Source organism: Trachymyrmex cornetzi, unplaced genomic scaffold, assembly GCF_001594075.2.
Source record: "Trachymyrmex cornetzi isolate Tcor2-1 unplaced genomic scaffold, Tcor1.1 scaffold325, whole genome shotgun sequence".
In the NCBI taxonomy this organism is placed as follows: domain Eukaryota; kingdom Metazoa; phylum Arthropoda; class Insecta; order Hymenoptera; family Formicidae; genus Trachymyrmex; species Trachymyrmex cornetzi.
This window is the reverse complement of record NW_017297951.1, coordinates 921756-940748: the sequence shown is the minus strand read 5'-3', so window position 1 is coordinate 940748 and position 18993 is coordinate 921756. Positions and strand designations below refer to the sequence as shown.

At 35.1% G+C, this 18993-nt stretch overlaps 1 protein-coding gene across 11 annotated transcripts; it reads right to left on the bottom strand.

Moving 5' to 3' along the window:
- Positions 1–42: 42 nt before the first annotated feature.
- On the bottom strand, positions 43–18952 carry Dap160 (dynamin associated protein 160). 11 transcript variants are annotated; one of them, XM_018510095.1, is made up of 36 exons: positions 18787–18952; positions 17486–17672; positions 16923–17076; positions 16701–16849; positions 16503–16643; positions 16012–16107; positions 15096–15164; positions 14633–14794; positions 14385–14552; positions 13837–14185; positions 13520–13733; positions 13299–13450; positions 13115–13237; positions 12902–13040; positions 12505–12819; positions 10965–11327; positions 10715–10881; positions 10429–10630; positions 10074–10361; positions 9804–9899; positions 9543–9638; positions 9423–9431; positions 9137–9274; positions 8922–9048; positions 8610–8774; positions 3742–3866; positions 3310–3416; positions 3148–3220; positions 2858–3064; positions 2702–2785; positions 2437–2592; positions 2227–2364; positions 1901–2135; positions 1589–1663; positions 1245–1319; positions 44–472 (listed from the first exon to the last, which is right to left on the bottom strand). In XM_018510095.1, the coding sequence occupies exons 2-36, from the start codon at positions 17505–17507 to the stop codon at positions 129–131; spliced, it is 5523 nt and encodes a 1840-aa protein (XP_018365597.1). In that variant the 5' UTR covers positions 17508–17672; positions 18787–18952; the 3' UTR covers positions 44–128. The 11 variants fall into 11 exon arrangements, with proteins under 11 accessions (XP_018365603.1, XP_018365597.1, XP_018365596.1 ...); XM_018510094.1 differs by lacking the exon at positions 18787–18952 and adding an exon at positions 17998–18307; XM_018510096.1 differs by lacking the exon at positions 18787–18952 and having other exon boundaries at positions 9543–9635; positions 17486–17989.
- Positions 18953–18993: the final 41 nt, after the last annotated feature.

Sequence of the window (18993 nt, the reverse complement as noted above, 5' to 3'; positions counted from 1 at the left end):
AGAAGAGATAGGAAAAATTAATTTTTGGCATTTTTTTCTCTTCCAATCTTTTTTTTCCATTACATACTTATCATACAAGTCTTATATAAATGCGTACTTTTAGATTAGAAGCTTTCGTAACATACATTTTATCCAAACAGTCGGAGATCAAGCTTGAGAACGACTTCGCCGCTTTCGACTTCATGTAGCTTAATCCTCTTTTGAATTGGTCCGCAAGAATTTTTGCTGTCTCTCGTTATGTCGGCCACTCTGATTTCAGCGCGGCCAAGGAACTCTACAGTAACATACAACGTCGCGTCATCAGGACTGTAGTATCCTTTATCGAACACGGTGATGCAAAGGGTATCCTCGAACAAATCTTTGACTTGGAATTGCATCGACGCATCCCACAAAGGACAATCACTTCCGGATACGACACCCGTTCTTTCTTCTTGAGAGCCCATAGATACTTTGCAGAATGCATTACACTTTCCTAGAAAAGAAAAAAATACTTGTATATGCATGTGACCAGTCTGTCGCCGTAAACAGCAAATTCTAATATACAAATATATACAGAGTGAACCATTTTAATTTATCCAGTTGATTTTTTCAAAATCTAAGTTTAAAAATGCTTTAGACAAAATCTTCTCAAAATCAAACAAGGCCATCATTTTTTCTCCCTAGTAATTAAACAACTTTTGTCTGAAACATTTTCATCTTAAACTTAAAGATTTTGAGAAAATCGGATAAGTTAAAATGGTTGTATATGTGTGTGTATATATATATTTTTTTTCTTTTCCCTTCAAGCGTTAGTTAATTTTGTCTTTATATAGTAATTGTGCATAGTCCTCATACCATATATAGTATACTTACCTTTATTCATGGATTTTTCAACCAAACTTAAAAGTTTAATCTTTCTTCTTATAGAAAGATATAAATTGAGATATTTTAATAATTGTTTTTCATAATTTTTTAAAATAATTTTTTGATTATGCATTCTTCCGCAGTTTCATTCGCCAAAAGTATTTAATTTTAAATATATTATGTAAAGAAAATTACTTTTTAATTTGCACTAGAAATATATGGATAACAAGTATAATTTACAGCACGGAAGATAATCAAAATAAAGAAGAAAAATGTTCAATAGAAGCGTGTAAAGACCATCAGAATTAACAAGTGCAATAAAAATTGATCTACAAGTCAGCTTTTCATATGAAATATGAGCTATTTAAAGTTGTTCTAAAATCAGAACTTCAATACTTTACCTTGCATGCCAATGGCGAGATCTTCAGCCTCCATAACTACTAACGTCAGCCTACCTTGTGGAAGTCTTCTGCGAACTACAACCATGGCAGATTTCTATTAGTAGTAAAGCGTTATATGCAACAGTAACCTTAGAATTGACACACAAAATATGTTCTGGTTTCATCTTTCACTAATACGTTTTCTTCTTTGGATAGACACATGCAATTACCTATATACATTTATTGTCACAGCCATTAAAATTGCAAAAGCATTAAGCACAGAAAAGCATTAAAAAGCACATCAAGCTTTACTCAGAAAAACAAAAAGCAATAACAAGCAACCTACAACACTCTCAGATTCTTACCGGACAGAGCTTTCAAGTTGAAACCTTCGAGTACAGTGACAAGAATTCTGCCGCACGCCCCAAATTGCGCCTGTTCTGCTCCCACATAAACCATGAGTTATTACTGAATATAGAATTTCTTAAATGGCACAATTATCTATGTAAACGACCAACTCAATATGGTGTTTACTAACGTATAAATATATGCTTCCAAATCATGTTGAAAAACAATTTACAGAAACACGAATAGTACACAATATTCGACAAATTCAGTGCTAGATTAACTATTGCAATAATTGTGATAGTTTATAATTAACTATAGGTAACACTCACTTGATCGTTGTCTTTGCAGGCAATTCTTCTCATTCTCCAGAAACCTCCTACGTGCTTCTACAATTCGTTTCGACCACAGTGAACATTCATTGGCAGACGGTGCTAATAATATTATCGACTTTTTTTGATCTTTCAGTCTTAGAGTTTTCGATAAATTGTCCGCTACGTCACTTCCGCTCAGACTACTGTTTCCGTCGCTTTCTCCGAACAAAGACAATTCATTGAGAAATATCGGCTACGGAAGAAAAATCAGTTTTTCGATAACGACATTGTAATTACACGAAAAACTTTGATTTAAATTATTCTTTTATAGATTGAATATTTACCTTTCTGTACATCTTAAACTTCTGATGCTCGTTACGTTCAAATGAAAATTGCTGGCAGTTCAATGAGGATTTTATTGGTTGGACGAATAGTAGGAAGTCATTCGTGAGGAAGCCGACGAGTTCTTTACCACTTTTTGACTGTAATAAAATTGCAACAGTAAAATCATACGGTACAAAGATTTTCAACATTCCTAAAGAAGTATTTGTTACCTTATGAAGTATACCGAAATGTAACAGTTTTCGTGGTCCTAAGGAATTCGTCAAGGAGTTAAAAATAAGCTGCTCTTCAAGTCCGTCGCATATAATGTGTGATTGTAGCCATTCCAGTCTGTCGCTATTTTCTTTTTCCCTAACGCCTTCGTTTACCTACGTGACGTACAAAATTAGGTAATATAAGTCTGTCAATTTTCTTTTCTCCTGTGTCTGCTGAGATATATATTACGATATGTTAATTACTTTATACTGTTATTTTTACCTGAGTACAAAACTCCTCAGACTTGGCTAATGCTTCCTGCAGATACTGCCTATCAGGATGATCTATCGGCGTATATTCTAAAATCTACAATTACCGTGTTACACACATTACGGTATATGACGTGAACGACAATTATTTACAGATAGAAGTGGATACTTTGTTAATGATGAGCGGATACTTTGTTATCCTTTGCATCGGTTTAATTAAAAATGAGCTTAGCGGCATCCCTTTCGTCCGCGAGTCTTGTTGACATGCCTGCGCGACTCGAACGAATTCTGGCGAAGTCTCCGTTAAACGCTGTAGATACGTCGCAGCAGATATTTGGCAGCTGCAAAATCTTATGTAAGCTGACATCCTAGGTATCTGTGCGAAATACATACATCGTATGTAAATAGATTTCAATAACAAAGACTGCTTCTATATTGCGCATTTAAAATTACACTTACATTTTCACACAATATATCGCCAATCATTCGAACTATTCCGTTATAGCTGTTATCTCTTCGTATCCTTAGAGTCCTGCAAGAAATTCATTCATGTTCCCTTTAATAATTTTAGCATCGACAGAAGGTATACTCTGTCATAATATATCAACGAGCTCTGATTACCTCAAGAAATTATCGTTACATGCAATAATATCTCTCCAATTGATAAATATCCTCTCTATCTCGTCAACACTTAGGACTAAACTTTCAATTAACGGTTTTTCAAATACCTAAAAATGTACAATATGCATATATAAATATATATGCCACAACGTTCTGTAGATTTCTTGAATTTCCCTTCATCTTCATCGATCTTTCGATCAATATGAAGTCCATACGTTTTCTTTAATTATCTTTTATCTCTTGAATAAATGCGTAATAAAGAAATAACTTTTCAACAACTACAATACTTCTTAGAGATAAAATCTACTTTAAATCAACGTATAAAGAATCTGTAGATGAAAGGAAAGAGAACCATACGTCATAATATCCTAAATGTACACGTGAATCACACGAATAAATAACGTGAATTTAAAAAAAAACGGAAAAGAATACCTCATGTACTAATCTCATATCTTCTATGTAAGCTTGTTCAGTCACGATTAGCTCTTTGATATGTTCCTGGCGTTTTCTCTCCATAGGATTATGATACATCACTGTATCGACCATCAATTCATTTGCTACGCATAAAATATATACACAAAATGTTTCTTCTACGTAAAATCATTAAATGTTTTTTTTTAACTTGTATTATTGAATGTGGATTGAATTTTTGCTTTAAAGCGGAAAATGGCGGTTATTTTTAAATAATGAAAGTATTGGGTGCATTCAAAACGACAACCGCTCACTGAGTACTCGGTAAGCTGTTTCATCTTGGTCTATATTTTAGGATCTAATGGAATATGCTAATCAGATGAAAGACAATGTCTTGATTGGAATATTTCCTATCATATTGGTTGTACATTGCGAAAATGAAAGAAAATGTATGTTGAAACAATATTTCGGTAAGCCGAGAATGATAATTTTAATAATAATTTTACAACAGACAGATATTTTATTTCGATCAGCGGTGAGATGCGTATTCGTTTATGCACATATGGATATGTTTACATATGTATAAGAACATCGGCGTACATATGTGTGTGGAAACACAACATAATATTTCTATATATATATGTATGTATATATATATATATATATATGTATATAAAGTGTGAACAAGATTCGTAGTCACACAGAATTCATACTCTCTTACAACATTCTCCACTACATTCCAGATTACACCGTACCCTATTGTGAGACTTCTGATGAGATTCGATATTAGAATAAACAAACAACTTGCAAATAGTAACAATCTTAGGAGTATAACGCGCTACACAGCTACATCGACTAAGGATAACCAGTTGCATAACTTGCTTTAGACATCCCGCCACTATCTGTATAACGTTATGCTGGACTGGTTGTCTGGAATACCTAATTATTAAGCACACAATTATTGCCACTGTGACATAACGTAACGTATTTACTCGCTTCTGTCGTGGAGGGTTACATAGAACGCGTAAAAGTTCTCGCAATAGCAATGAATAAATACGTTGTGCGCTTGATTTCTCGTCGAATCAGCTGTCTCGAATCGTTTCTCTAAATGATTTCATGGTTGGAGCTTCAAGAAGTCTCTAGGGAAGCCAGACCGACCACATGCTTTTGCGAACATTCGTAAAAACGTTCATCGAGCGTTAAATTGTCATTGTTGTATCAAAGCTTCGTAATTGCGTGTACGCCGAACTCGGTGCAAAATGTAGGCTCTAATGCGGGTCTCAAGGATCTTTTTTTTCGGAAACAATAAACATTTGAATATACCTTTTAATATAATAAATTCTTTGTAACGGAGTACTGTATGTTAACGGGCTAATAGTAATACATTACACGAATAAGACGCCGACTGTCGATTACAATCCAGAAAATGAACAGTCAGTCGGATTAATACACATATAGGAATGCGATTCGATGGAAAAACTGATTTACAATAACGTTATTCATTGAATCACGTGGTCAACACTATCGTTTACTTATAGCTCATTATTAGTGATCCTCGGCAATTATTGTTCACGTAGTGCTTATTTATTTAGGCTCTATCGTAAAAGGCTGTGAAGAAGGAGCACACATTATCCTTAATCTTTTTTGTTATTTACAGCAATACAACACTCGTCACTCGCACGGGATAATCGACTAAAAATCGAATAAAATTGATAAATTATGCCGAATCTACAGCGAGCAATCAAGTCGTATATCGCTTGGCTTCTCTTCTCGTAAAATTTCTACGCAAATGAACAGAATACTTTTGCGTAGTTCGCTAATTTCTTTTATTAGATGTAACAAGCCGCGTATGATGTCAGGCATCGTATGAAATTGTACAAGACATTCAGGGCTCCTTCTTCTCTTGTATCGCTTCTGATCGTGGCAGCTAATCACCGGAATATTTGATCATGAGATCGTCACACATCCTTTACATATCCTCTAGGCCTCAGCATGAGACAACCGCGATTTTTAACGGTCTGCGATGCACATTATATAATAATATTGACAAAAAACAAAACTTAATACAATCATTTACTTTTATAACAATCATTCCTATCTCACGCAACGGTTATCAACGCAGACATTACACTACAGACGAGGAAATAACAGAAACACATAGTGATGAACCTTAAATCCTAAGGGACGATCGAATTAAATCTTTTAAATTTTGATCGACCACCAAAATGTTTCGAAGCAAGAAGAAACAAGAAAATGATAAAACACTTGCTTCTTCCTTTTTCGAATTACGTTTTTTCTATTACAATTTGATATATTTTGTAGACTGAATTTCTTAAAATAAAACTCTTTAAATAAAACTCTTTTCTTAAAATAAAACGTAAAATCGACTTGAATACATTAACGTGGAGCCGCATGTGGACATCACGGGATGCACAGTATGCATCCAACATGAACTTAACAAATCACTTAAACATTTAAGTAACAATAGTATTCGTACATGACGTAATGTTAAATATTTCTAACATGAATAAGCTAATAATTTAATATTATTATTTCTTAATTGTACGTCAGCATAGATAGAGAACTGAGGTAGACCTTTGGTGTTGGTGCAGATATATCAGGTGGTCATAACACTAATGAAACGATTTAACGATTGGATTTGGTACATGCGCGCATTGATTCTAACGAACATAGTATTCGGATGGAAATTCGTTTGAAGATGTAAAACGGTAAAGGCTATATGACTCATGTTAACAATCCGAATGATAACATTAATGAAGGAATGAGTGCAACCCCGCACCAGAGGGAAAGGCTTGTATAATATGTATAAGTAGAGGCTATATTTATAGAGACGAAGAGCCAACCCTGAGTCTTTTTCGTTTTTCCTTTCTTTCTCTCTCACATACATACATACATACATACATACATACATACATACATACATACATACATACATACATACATACATACATACATACATACATACATACATACATACATACATACATACATACACACACACATACACACACGCGCGCGCGCGCGCGCACTCCTTTCCCTCCCCATTCTATTTCTCTGTCTTTCTTTGCCCCGACACCTCTCACTTTTTCACTTTTTTTTTCTTTTTTTCATGCACAATGTCTCCAACGATGAGACTTCTGTTGTCGTAGCACGCCGTGCCGAATGTAGGAGCTGCTCTATTGTTCTTATTACACTTCAGGTGCTTTAATTTTAACCAGCAATGCTGTTCTGCTGCTCGGCTACCCTTTATGCTGCGTGTTAAGCAAAAGCGAAAGATAATAATTAATAAAAAGATTACAAAATGCACATATTATAAGACTAATAATAGAAAAAAATCGAGGCAGCTGTTCTTTTCAAAACATCTCTTCTTATTTTAACATATTAAAATTGTCATTCGAAAGACATAAAAACAGAATTATTCATAAAGTGTTTCACTAAATAAGATTTTTATTTTTTTTTCTTATAAGACATTTTTGTAATTAAACGCATATAAAACAATAAACTTGAAATCTATAAATCAAATAAGAATTCTATTTAAAAAATGTTCTTATTAATTTTATTTTAACTGGGAAAACATAACTGCCACTGTAGAATATTTAAAGAATGCATAAAAAAATTAATTATAAAATATAATCTGCAATGATTCACGTATTGTTATATATAAATAATGAAATCGCAAGCTATATCGATCACGATGTTAGTTGTTAATTGTTATTATTGTTAATCGTGGTCGAGGAAACGGCTACCTCTGACGGAGAGACGGACGGACGAACGAATGGGTAGACATGCAAGGCAGATAGGCAGGCTGTTTCATAAACTGAGAATGTCTGATCTGTCGCATCCGTTTCTATTGTATCCATTTCTAATGTAAACCATAAAGCGATAAATGTGTGAGCGATCTCTTTGTGCTTATAAATTGTAATATACCAGTAACCAGTGCCATACACAACGCATATGTATTAGAATGAGAAAAATGGCAGTTATCACAAAGTACAAGCGGGGACAACCAAACGCATCATTTTTACACAATACTTACATTTAAAAAAAAAGTTTTTTAATGATATCATTAACTCAGACAAGGTTTATAACTGATAGAGAAAATATATTCTTCGATATCTTTGTAATCTACATTGAGCTTATAAAAAAATGTATATTATTCACTCTTTTTCTCTATTACCACTTTATCGATAACAATATATAAATATATGTATATATATATTTATTTATATCCAGAAGAAAATATAGGGAATACGCTAAATACTTTCAGCTTTACTCTCTATCTTACAAACTATTAACTTATAATATAATAAATTAAGTATTTATTAATAGTTTACTAATAATTGCAATAATGCACCCCACCTTTGCTTATTCTGCAAGTTATTAAACAATCAAGTGCAAAATAATTGAAGATGGAGCCTAATATAAAATAATTTAATGATAACAATGATAATAGTCATAATGATAATGGCAATAATGATAATAGTGATCATGTTGATAATGAGATAATAATAGCGATAGTACTGATAATGATAATGAAAATGATAACAACAAGATAAAAGATACAATAAATAATCATTTTAATTGGAACTTGTTATACTTGATCGTCCGCCTATCCCTGGCCAGAAGTTATGTATATATTTCGCATTTTTATATTTTTTATTCCCTATTTTTAATTGATTTAATCATTCTCTCTCTCTCTCTCTCTCTCATGTTTACACGCGTGCAGTCAGTACGTGTAGAAATTTAATATGTTACCGCTATAATACATAATTTTCTTCTATGTTCACACTGCACGATTTATGATATTAAAAGGCATAAGGTGATCCTGAGATTCAATTTCGGCAATCACGTACGAAAGGAATACTTACACATAGGTGATACGTAGTTGCTCGGAAAGACGCCGGATACACCATTCAATTCGCCCCTCCACCATGACGCCTCTTCCTTAGCAAGTACCGATATAACGTCACCTTTTTCAAAACTTAATTCATCTTCATTTTGTGCTTGATAAGGATACAGAGCCATAACGCGTTCTATAAGTAAAACAAAACATTTATGCTATAGATTTATTATATCTGATGTGAGATTTATTAGGTTTCTCTAAATTTAATTTTTTGTAGTTTAATCCAAACACGTACAAGTACAATTTTGAATTGTAAAATAATGCACAATTTATTTACCAATATTCGGATCCGTTGGAGAATCTTGATATCCATGTGAGACAGGTGTACTTCTATTACTGCTACTAGTTAAGGGTTTAACATAAGTTGCTGGGAACCAACCAACCTGCCTCTTTTTACCACGTGCCTGAATAAACAATGCGCAAATTATGAATTTAACAGTACGATATTGTACCTATAATATAAAGAAGAAATTTTTTTTCTATTCTTACTACCTGAAGTTCTCCTTCCCACCAACCGCTGTCAGTTTTTTTACGAATCATTATTAATTGTCCTCTTTGCAAGTCTAATTGTTCTGAACTTGTTGCTTGATAAGGTGCAATAACTTGAACAATTTCTGGTTTTCTTCCTCTCTGTGAAGAAAGATTTTCCTCATGAATAAAATTAACTTCTCGATATATTAAAAGTTTTACTATTTTATTGTTTGAAGAATAAAAAAAAATGGTTTACGTAAACTATAACAATGATAAAAATTTATATAATATGATAAATTAAATATACCTTGTAATACTGCATTATCAGGATGTCAGTAGCATAAAAGAAGTAGTAAACAATTACACTCTTATAAAAGACACTCTTAGAAAAGTTCAAACTGTAGTATATTAGAAGCTTTTTTTTTACCTGCTGTGCAGCCATAGCAGTAAAATCTGGTAATTCCGCCCTATCTTCAGCAGCTGCTCTTTCATCTTCTAGCTGCTCTGCCGTTTGCTCTGCCTGCTATATACACGCACATTCTATGTCATTTAAGCTTTATCACTGCAGCATCATTTTGTTCAATATAAATACAATAATAGTGGATTAATAATATTAGCATTTCAACACGTTAAATGCAGGATGTAATTGAATAAATATAATTTGAAATGAATAATTACGATTACGCACTTGAGATGTTACAGTCACCATAGCATCAGCTTCGTTCTTTGTTTCCTCAGTCGCAGCAACAGTAGTAGACTGAACGTTAGTAGACAAAGACGCATCCTAATTGATGTCACACATATTTGTATTAGAAACTTTCAAACATGGATTAACAAAAGCAAATGGATTAATAAAAAAAAAAATTGCGCTTTTATCAAGCAATTAATTTCCACTTACAAATGAACGATTAGAAACTGGCAAAAACAAAATGCAAGAGATATTAGAGTTATAACATACTTGACTGGGAACGTTGTATTTTTCTACGTAATTAGACGGAAAGATCCCACTTTTGTTCCCTATACAACCGGTCCACCATTCACCTTCTTTTTTCGTAACTAACATAACTTCCCCTTGATTGAAACTAAGATCGCCGGTTTCAGTCGAGTCATATCGATAAAGAGCAACATAATATTCGTTAAGACCGTCAGCAGCAGTGTCTTTGGTGCTTGTGATTACTTCTTTTACATACGACTTGGGGAACCAACCATTATTTCCAGTGCTGGCTGAACCGTACCACCAGTCGTCCTGAATAAAACAAATGCTTTACAAAACGTATGCATTATCTTTTTTCTATAATTAATATAATAATAACCTGTTGCTCAGAAACATTGATAGTTTCTCCTTTTTCAAAGGAAAGATGTTGCTCCATAGTAGGTCGATAAGGAAACAAAGTTGTGACTTGTATAGCGCAAGATGTACCTAATCCTAAAGTAGGTATAATAGCTTCCACTACTGGGGCTTCTCCCCCTAATGATCCCGCATCAGATACATTCTCGGGAACTTCCGCTATTCCTCTGCATAATCACAATAAAAAGGTCGATATTTGGTGATATATGACATGAAATTCTACATATTAACAATAGACAAAAATAACTAACTCTAACGTTCTCTTCTCTACACTGTCTTGTTGTATGAAAGTACGTTCGTTGTCCAAATCAGCTGCGCCAGTATCAATCGGCTCCACGTAAGATTCGGGAAACCAGCCAGTATGACCACGAATTTCTCCCGCCATCCATCCCGGTTCAGCGTTTTGTACAGGTGGTACCTATAGTATAAATATTTACATTAACTATTGGATCAATTTTCTCTTTAATAATAGCAATTTTATATTGCATATTATTTACTTACTAGTATAATATCACCAGGTTGAAATGATATTTCGTCTTGGTTTCGCGCCACAAATTCATAAAGAGCTCTGTATTTGCGGACACCTACAACTGCAGCTTCATTTTCTGAGCTTGCAGTAGTGTCGTTTACAGGCCAAGCTGTGTCGCTGGCAGGTACATCTCCCCAACCACTATCGCCCCATGCGGATGTAGCAAAGTCGGCAGCTGAGACATTACTGCCTGACCGAAGTTCGATTACTTTTTGCTTCTTTTCATCAAAGGTAACATAGAGCTGTTTACAATCCACTACTAGATTTTTCATTTGTGTTTTAATATCTTCAAGCTGAGTATTATTATTTTCAATATCGGACATTTTGGAATCAATCTGTTGAAAAATACATATATATGAAGATTAATATTTTTCAGTATGTAAAATTTTCTAGCTCAAGACTGCTAAGCGAGAATTAGTACATAGAAAGATAAAAAAAACACGAGCAACGTTTATTGGATCTTTAAATATAAACTAGTTCATTAAAACATACATTAAGAATTCAACTAGTTTTTCATCAATAAATTCAGAGGAAATTTCCTGTTTTAATAAACTAGTTTATATTTGAAGAGCCAATAAACGTTGCTCGTGTTTTTTGACCTTTCTATTTACTAATATTTTTCAGGTTTCACGGATGTTTTCTTCAAGGAAATTACGTGATTTACAGGTGACTTCCGTGTTTTGATATCAAAATTGCTATACAGAATAAATTTTAAAATTCCCTGATTTTTCCAGGTTTTCCAGGATTGCGTTCCAAAAATTCAACTCTGTCAATTCAAGTATCATTTTGTCCTTGTTTGTCACCGAAATGTTGAATAAAGATAAAAGATACTTGGAGTTGACAAAATCAAGTTTTGGAACGCACTCCAGATGAGAATGGAAAACTTTCCAACGTAAAATATACAAATTTTAACATTTAAAGAGTTGTAGAAAATCTAGCCTATATTATTAAAAACAACGCAAAAAAGAGGCTTAGTAGCATACTAAAATTTTGGGTGTAAATTCGAGCCAATAAAAAATTAATTAGTATTGGAAAAAAGAATATAGTTACGTAAAAGGACGATCAAATAAAAATACTGAATAATTTTAATTATTTTATTAAAATCGTTTAAAATGTGTAAGTTTTGAATGTATTTCACTATAAACGTCAGATAAAATATTAAATAATTTTAATAATTATCAGGAATAAGAGCAGTTTAAGGAAATTGTGACTAAATTTCAAAATTCCAGACTCTTTTACATTTTCCCCTGACTTTTTCCGGTTTCCCATGACCAATTTCAATTTCCCTGATTTTTCCCGGTTTTCCAGGGCAACCCTGGATATGTCATTAAATGCTAACGTTTCATTAATATTAGTGTTAGATTGCTTCTCGCTCTGCAATGTTCACGAAATGTTGACATTTAAAGATGTATCAAAACACAAAGATAAACTATATAAACCATGTAATTTTTTTGATAAAATATTAATAAACGGTGAAACTGTTACGATGAAATTGATAAACGTCATGCATACCTGCTGTTGTAAATCTACTATTTTATCTTTCATCTGCTTAAGAGTAATTTGTTTATTGTCAAAAGCCATTTTAATAGCCTCTTGTCCGGCTGCATCTTGCGCCGCATTAATTTTATTTCTTGCTTCAATACGTGCTTTCTCTTGACTCAATGCTAATAATCTTTGATTTTGTTCCCGAAGTTTATTCTTTAACGCGGCCATTTCTTGTAATTGCGTATCTCTCGTTGATCTCATACCATCAATAGTCGTTTTAACACCTGATACTCCTACCCGAGTATCACAAATCTTTTGTGACAATTCCTTTACTTTATCGTTCTAAAAGATAAGGAAAGACAACGTAAGGATTGATCATTGAAATAATTACTGTTTAAAGTATGTATCCTCCTATTATATTTACAAGTGTTCCAAGTTCGATGGTCAAGGTCTGATTCTTCGCTTTTAACTTGAGAAGAATATCTTGCTCTTTTTGTCTTTGTGCTTGCAATTCTTGTGATTTTTGTCGTTCCCACTCCAATTGTCGCTGTCTCTCCATTTCCCTAAATATCACGAAGCAGCATTGCTTTTAAATCTATACAGATACAATTTTTTTAACATTGTATAATCAACTTACTTGCGTGCTGCCTCTTTTTGTTCTTGCGCACGTTTCCGTTGTTCCTCTTTCTCCTGTTCAATTTCCTTTTGCCTCTGCATTTGTTTTTCGATTTCTGCTTGCCTACGCCTCTCTTGTTCTAGTCTGTATCACAAAACGCAAAATTTTCTTATGTTATGTTTAATTTATAAGTAGACCTACTTGCCTTATTTTCTCTTGTTTCTCGGCCTCCTCCCTCTCTTTGCGTTCCCGTTCTTCCTGTTCCTTCCGCTGAATTTCTAATAATGCTTTACGCCTACGTTCTAATTCCGCTTGACCTTTCTCAAAGTTCTCTTTACGTTTATCTTCAAATGAAGTCTGTAAAAAGATATCTTTTTTCCTTTCGTTTCTTTTTGCGCAATAGATATTTTTATATTAGACATATACCTGTGGCATGCCCGCTAATGGATCGATATTTTCTGTTGCATTTTGAGATAGCGTTAAACTGCTTTGACGTTGCCGTCTAAATGTGGGCGGGATAAGTTCTAGTGGAAGAGTTGTAGGTATGTTTTCACCGACTTTAGCAATATCGCAAAGATGCATTGCAAGCACAAATTCCTCAGAACCTAAACGTCCATCCGAATCCATATCAGCTAGAGCCCTGTTGACATACATTTTGGAAATTTGCTCTTCTGTTCTACAATACGTATAAAGAATAATACTTTGTACGCGCTATCTTGTACTGTAGTATTTCATTACTATACCATATCTGAGCAAGTATAGATTGTGGCAGTTGCGACTGCACCATGATATTTCTTGCTTGAGGCCCAGATAAAAAGCCAGATCTCGTTCTGTCCCAAGTATTAAATAACTGAGTATATTTTAATTTGGTCTGATGCGGCACCGCCCATTCTACAGACTGTGGAGAGCCAACGGAATGCTGGCTGTGCTGTGAATCCACGGAGCCTACTCTGTCTATACTTGGTGGACGTGCTGTTGTACTCAAAGGTGTATTCGTAGATACTGGCGTTTGTGTGATTGCGCCATTGACCAATGTTCCGTTTGTTGTCGTGGATACTAACGGTAATGCTACTGATGGAGAAACTCCAGTACCTGAAAAAAGAAAATGAAAATTAATATTGTAATGAATAAATTGCTCTACATTATAATAGCGTTAAAGTGTAATGTTAAGATATGAAATGTATGGAAGCTCTTTGTGTCATATATATATATATATATATATATGAATATATATATATACATATATACGAATACAAATACAATCACAAAATATTGTTTTACATGTACACACCTGTGTTTATTGATCCAATGGATGGTACCATACTAGGAATGCCAGTCATAGAAGCAACCATTCCTGCATTAACCATGCCTAACGGTTGCGTTGGTTGTGCCATATTAAAAGCAGCCATTGGTACAGGAGTTGTGTTTAAAGGGGCGATAGGTGCTACTGATGGGATACCTAATTAAAAATTGATAAGTAAAATTGAATGATAATTTATGTATTTCTACTTTAATAAAAAGTTTATTCTTATTTTTTACCTATTCCAGGGGCAGGTATCGATGGGGACGCAGAAACAACTGCAGGACCAACGACAGAAGTTGTAACTTTCATTGGCGAGATTCCTGTAGGACTATTTGGAAACGAAGGTGGTGCTGGTTTTGGTGGCGGACCACCACCTGTCGTTGCGGTAAAATTATTTCCTGAAATAATTCCGTGCGTGATTATTATCCATTTTAATTAGTATATCAGACAATAATTATAAATGTCTGATTATTTAAATTAAAGCTACATTCATTACTTCTGTTCGGTAAATTACATGACAAATACAAAAAAAAGGAGACAGATTAATAAGCGCGAGCAAGAAGATTGTGCGAGTATTTTAATGCTCTTTTCCATAGCATGTCAATATTGGGTAATGTAACAAGAAAAATTGTGTTAATTATACAAGAATAATTGTATAATAAATAATACATATTGAGTTTGTGGTTTATTTAAACATACCGAGATTTGTAGGTGGTGCAGGTCTTTGCGGGGGACTACTGGTTGTGGTATTAAGAGGAGGTGCGATTCCTTTTTTTGCCGCGTAAAGTGTAAAGTATTATTAACAAGTTGTTAAACAAGTGGTAAAACAGGTTGTAAGACGAAGTGCAAATATAATTGTAAGTATATAAACGATATATAAGTATAACCTCTCAAGTGGATGATAAGTAAAAGGCACTCATCTCAACAAATAATAATTCTACAATTAGAAAATTATATCACTATCTTTTTTTATTTATATAACAATAACCAAAATTCAAACACGTCAAACACGTTTACTTTTATGTTCAGGCAATTATAAAAACTTTCCTAATTTTATGACTTTTTGTGTAAAATAATATTAAAGTGATATATATACATAATAATCAAGATGCAGATGAATTTTTTTCATAACTATACTTGCTGAAAGATCTATTGTCGCAAAGTCCAACACATACCTACATGTGTAATATAAAGTAGTACATAAAAAAAATAAATTTGTAGTCTAAGTAAAGATTGAGTTGTATTTTTGAAAGCTCTTGCTGCAACATAAATTTCCAAAACAGGTGACATCGAAAGTATAAACTGTACATCTGTTTCATACATTTAAAAAATCAGTTATTTCATACATAAAATTGTACTATAAATAAAGATACGTGAGAGATATTTGTGAAGACATTCCAAAATCATGTAGTGTATAGTATAGTGGGTACAATAGCTAGAAAGAAAGTTTGCTTTTGACATTACATTACAATGTAACTAATGTATATAATAATCAACAAATAAAATAGGTTGAAAATACATTTTAATAAAAACGCTTTCAAGCAACAAAAATTTGCTTCAAGAAAAAGGAAACAAACTAGCCTATAAAAATACACATTCAATACTATTAACATACCCACAGAAGGTGGCGCGGGTCGAGCGGGTGGCTTAGACGATATATGAGTTGTGGCATGTGTGCTTGGAGCCACAATCTGTCTATTTTGTTGTAATGCTGTGTAGTATGATGAATAATGAATAACACAGATCAGTTATGTCTGATAATTAATGTTTCATGACTAAAGTAATAACATTGACAATGATATGTTTAATTCAATTTATGAAAATGATGGATATTGATATACATGATATTGTAATAATATAGGCTTGTTGAATATCAGTGATATGTACTCATGTTTGATATATTTGAATGAATCTAATAAGCGGCGAATATCTGAGCAAGAGTGTATCTCTGGGTGATTATAGACGCTCTTATAAATCTCTTATAAATCAAGATTGTTTTTTGCTAGTTGACAAGGTATCACATAAGCATCTACCTGACAATCGTCGATCGAAAGATACAGGAAAATGAATAATAAGAAAATGAATCAACATTTAATGATATATTACCTATAAGGGTATTTCCAGCCGTAGGTATCGCGCTTGCAACAGTTTGAGATACCATCGGTTGATGTCCGCTTAAATTTACTAGAGAGCTAACGTTACTTGGAGCGGTAGAACCATTTGGTAATCCAGTCAGGCTAGTGTCGCCTAAAATGTTTTGTAATGAAATTTCACATATCTTGTACATGTATAATTTTTACCTACCGGACGACAAAGACTTCAAACTCTGTACAAGAACAGGTGGCAGTACTTTGGGAATTTCGAAACCGCGCAGTTTTAAATTGATCAACTTGCATGCAATACTGAACTCATTTATATCCATTTTGCCATCTGCATCTGTGTCTGATAATGCCCTATAAAAAAAACAAAGGATCAGGAAATGCCTTACAAGGTAGATTCCAGACATTCCTTAAGTAACATCTTTACCATATCTGTCCGAGAATAGCAGGCTGCAGTTGAGATCTAAGGAGGAATCCTTTTGCCTGCTCACCAGTGACAATTCCATTGATCGGTTTCAATGAATCAAATTGTTCTTGATATCTAAATCTTTCTCTAGGCTGGATCACCCAGGGGTCCATACCTACGTATTAAATATATTTAGAATAAATAAACTGCATTTTATGCGTGATAAAAGGCATAATCTTTTCCAAAAAGTTCTGAACTAGTGCAATAAATTAGAGTGAAACAAACTATATCTGTCTCATTCTAATTTATTGCACCAGTTCAGAATAGGGATGGAAAAAGGACAGACCTTCTGTCACTTATTTATTATAATTATACAAAAGTATTATGTCAGGTTTCTGCCCAAGCCTGTATGTACTAGAAAAAGCTTTTAAGTTACAAACTAAACTACTTCAAAGTGAGAAATATATCGGGCATGATAATGTATAACAGACGACATAAGTGATAACATACTTTCAGCCTGGCAATAATAAACGAGCAGACATCAATAGATGATAGTTTAATAAGTTAGTATATGTAAAATTCACCTGGAGTCTGAGGAGTGGACATTCTGAAGAGAGCGATATCTGCTGCACGGTATTCGAGACAGTATCACGTTAGAACCTCGCGTCTCTTGCAATCGAGCAATTAGCGGCGATAGTTCACGCCTTCAAGGTTAGCTTAGGTTAGGTCACGGTGATCGATCCTCGATGGCCTCGCAATGATGGGATTTATCTGGTAACGGAGAAACCAAGTCGGGGGATAAAGACCGAGGGGTCGAGACGTGATTTCTATTTACGATTCGGATAACGATGTTGTACAACGGCGGGGTCACGGATCGAAGGGATCTCGAAATATCGAACGCGCTAGTTCGCCCACCGTAGAAAGAATAAAAGTAAGGTGATCTTATCGCAGGTATGCGAGCGAAGCGCTGACGTTACCGAATCTACGAGAGCCGCGTGCGTGACCCATTCCCATGTTGTGGAACGTTAATCGTAAACCACCCACCACCCGTCATTGAGCGACCTACGACCCGCCGTTGTCCATCCGTTGAGTCTACCTGGGATGTCAAGTCTACCTATCAGACCTATCTCTATCCGTCCTCGCGTTCCAACTGTCAATCACACGTCGTCTCCCGTCGTCTCGTCTCCCGCGTGCGCGGCCGATGAACGATGAACGACGAAAGAATCGATCTTCCCTCCCCGCGCAGGGGAGAAAGAGGGACGGGAAAATCTGTCGCGAGAAGCTACCTCGACGCGATCGGGTCGATCGGGGGAGAGCAAACCCGAGCCGATCCACGACGAGATGACCACCACTGACCACCGCTAACTCACCCAGCTCGCGACCGTTCGTGCAACTACTCGCGCACCGCGCACGTCACTTTCACGAACGGTCGGCCGCTCTCGGGACTCTTCGGCGAGAATCGATATCCCGCCTCCGAGACTGATTCCTGCGATCCGCGTGAAGATCGTTTGGTTTCCCGTAAGAGAGAAAGAGAGAGAAGTTCGGGCGGCGATACTCCCTCGAGTACGTGTTGCCGGAAGTGCGGTCTCGTCGTTGAGAATGAGATTTAATTGCACACACGGCGGTACACGAGGGGTAATCGCAGGCGAGTTTCGTCAACTGTGACAAACGTCAGAGCATTCCATTTGGGTCTCCCCCCGACCCCGACTCCGAAGCTGTCCGGAGCGCACTTCAGATCGTAGCCGCGAAGGTTCGACGCGTTGCGGGAATTACAATCTGATCGAATATCATTTGCGAACCCTCGTCGATACTTTCTTGCCGTGCGAGCGAGATGAAGGAATATCGATGAAATATATTTAAATGTCAGGCGTTATACTTTTTATACTTTTTCACAGCGGAGGGCAATTAACGCGAGTTAAACGCGGTCGAGGCCTATATACCGAACGGTGATACCAAATTACGAGAGCCCGACGGGGTACGCGTCCTTGGCGATAATAGGTATTCTTCCATGCGTGCATATGTATGTACATACGTGGCACACGAGTTGGAAATTGCGGAGCATTGAAGAGCCACCGGCAGTCAAGCCGGAAAC

What these genes read in the sequence shown, in the direction of transcription:
- Dap160 (XM_018510095.1), bottom strand. Translation starts at nt 17,507, where the DNA reads ATGTCCACTCCTCAGACTCCAG. An exon ending in ATCCGCTCATCATTAACAAA is followed by an intron (nt 2,786 to 2,857) that starts GTATCCACTTCT and finishes CGGTAATTGTAG; the next exon opens with ATTTTAGAATATACGCCGAT. An exon ending in AGTTTAAGATGTACAGAAAG is followed by an intron (nt 2,136 to 2,226) that starts GTAAATATTCAA and finishes TTTCTTCCGTAG; the next exon opens with CCGATATTTCTCAATGAATT.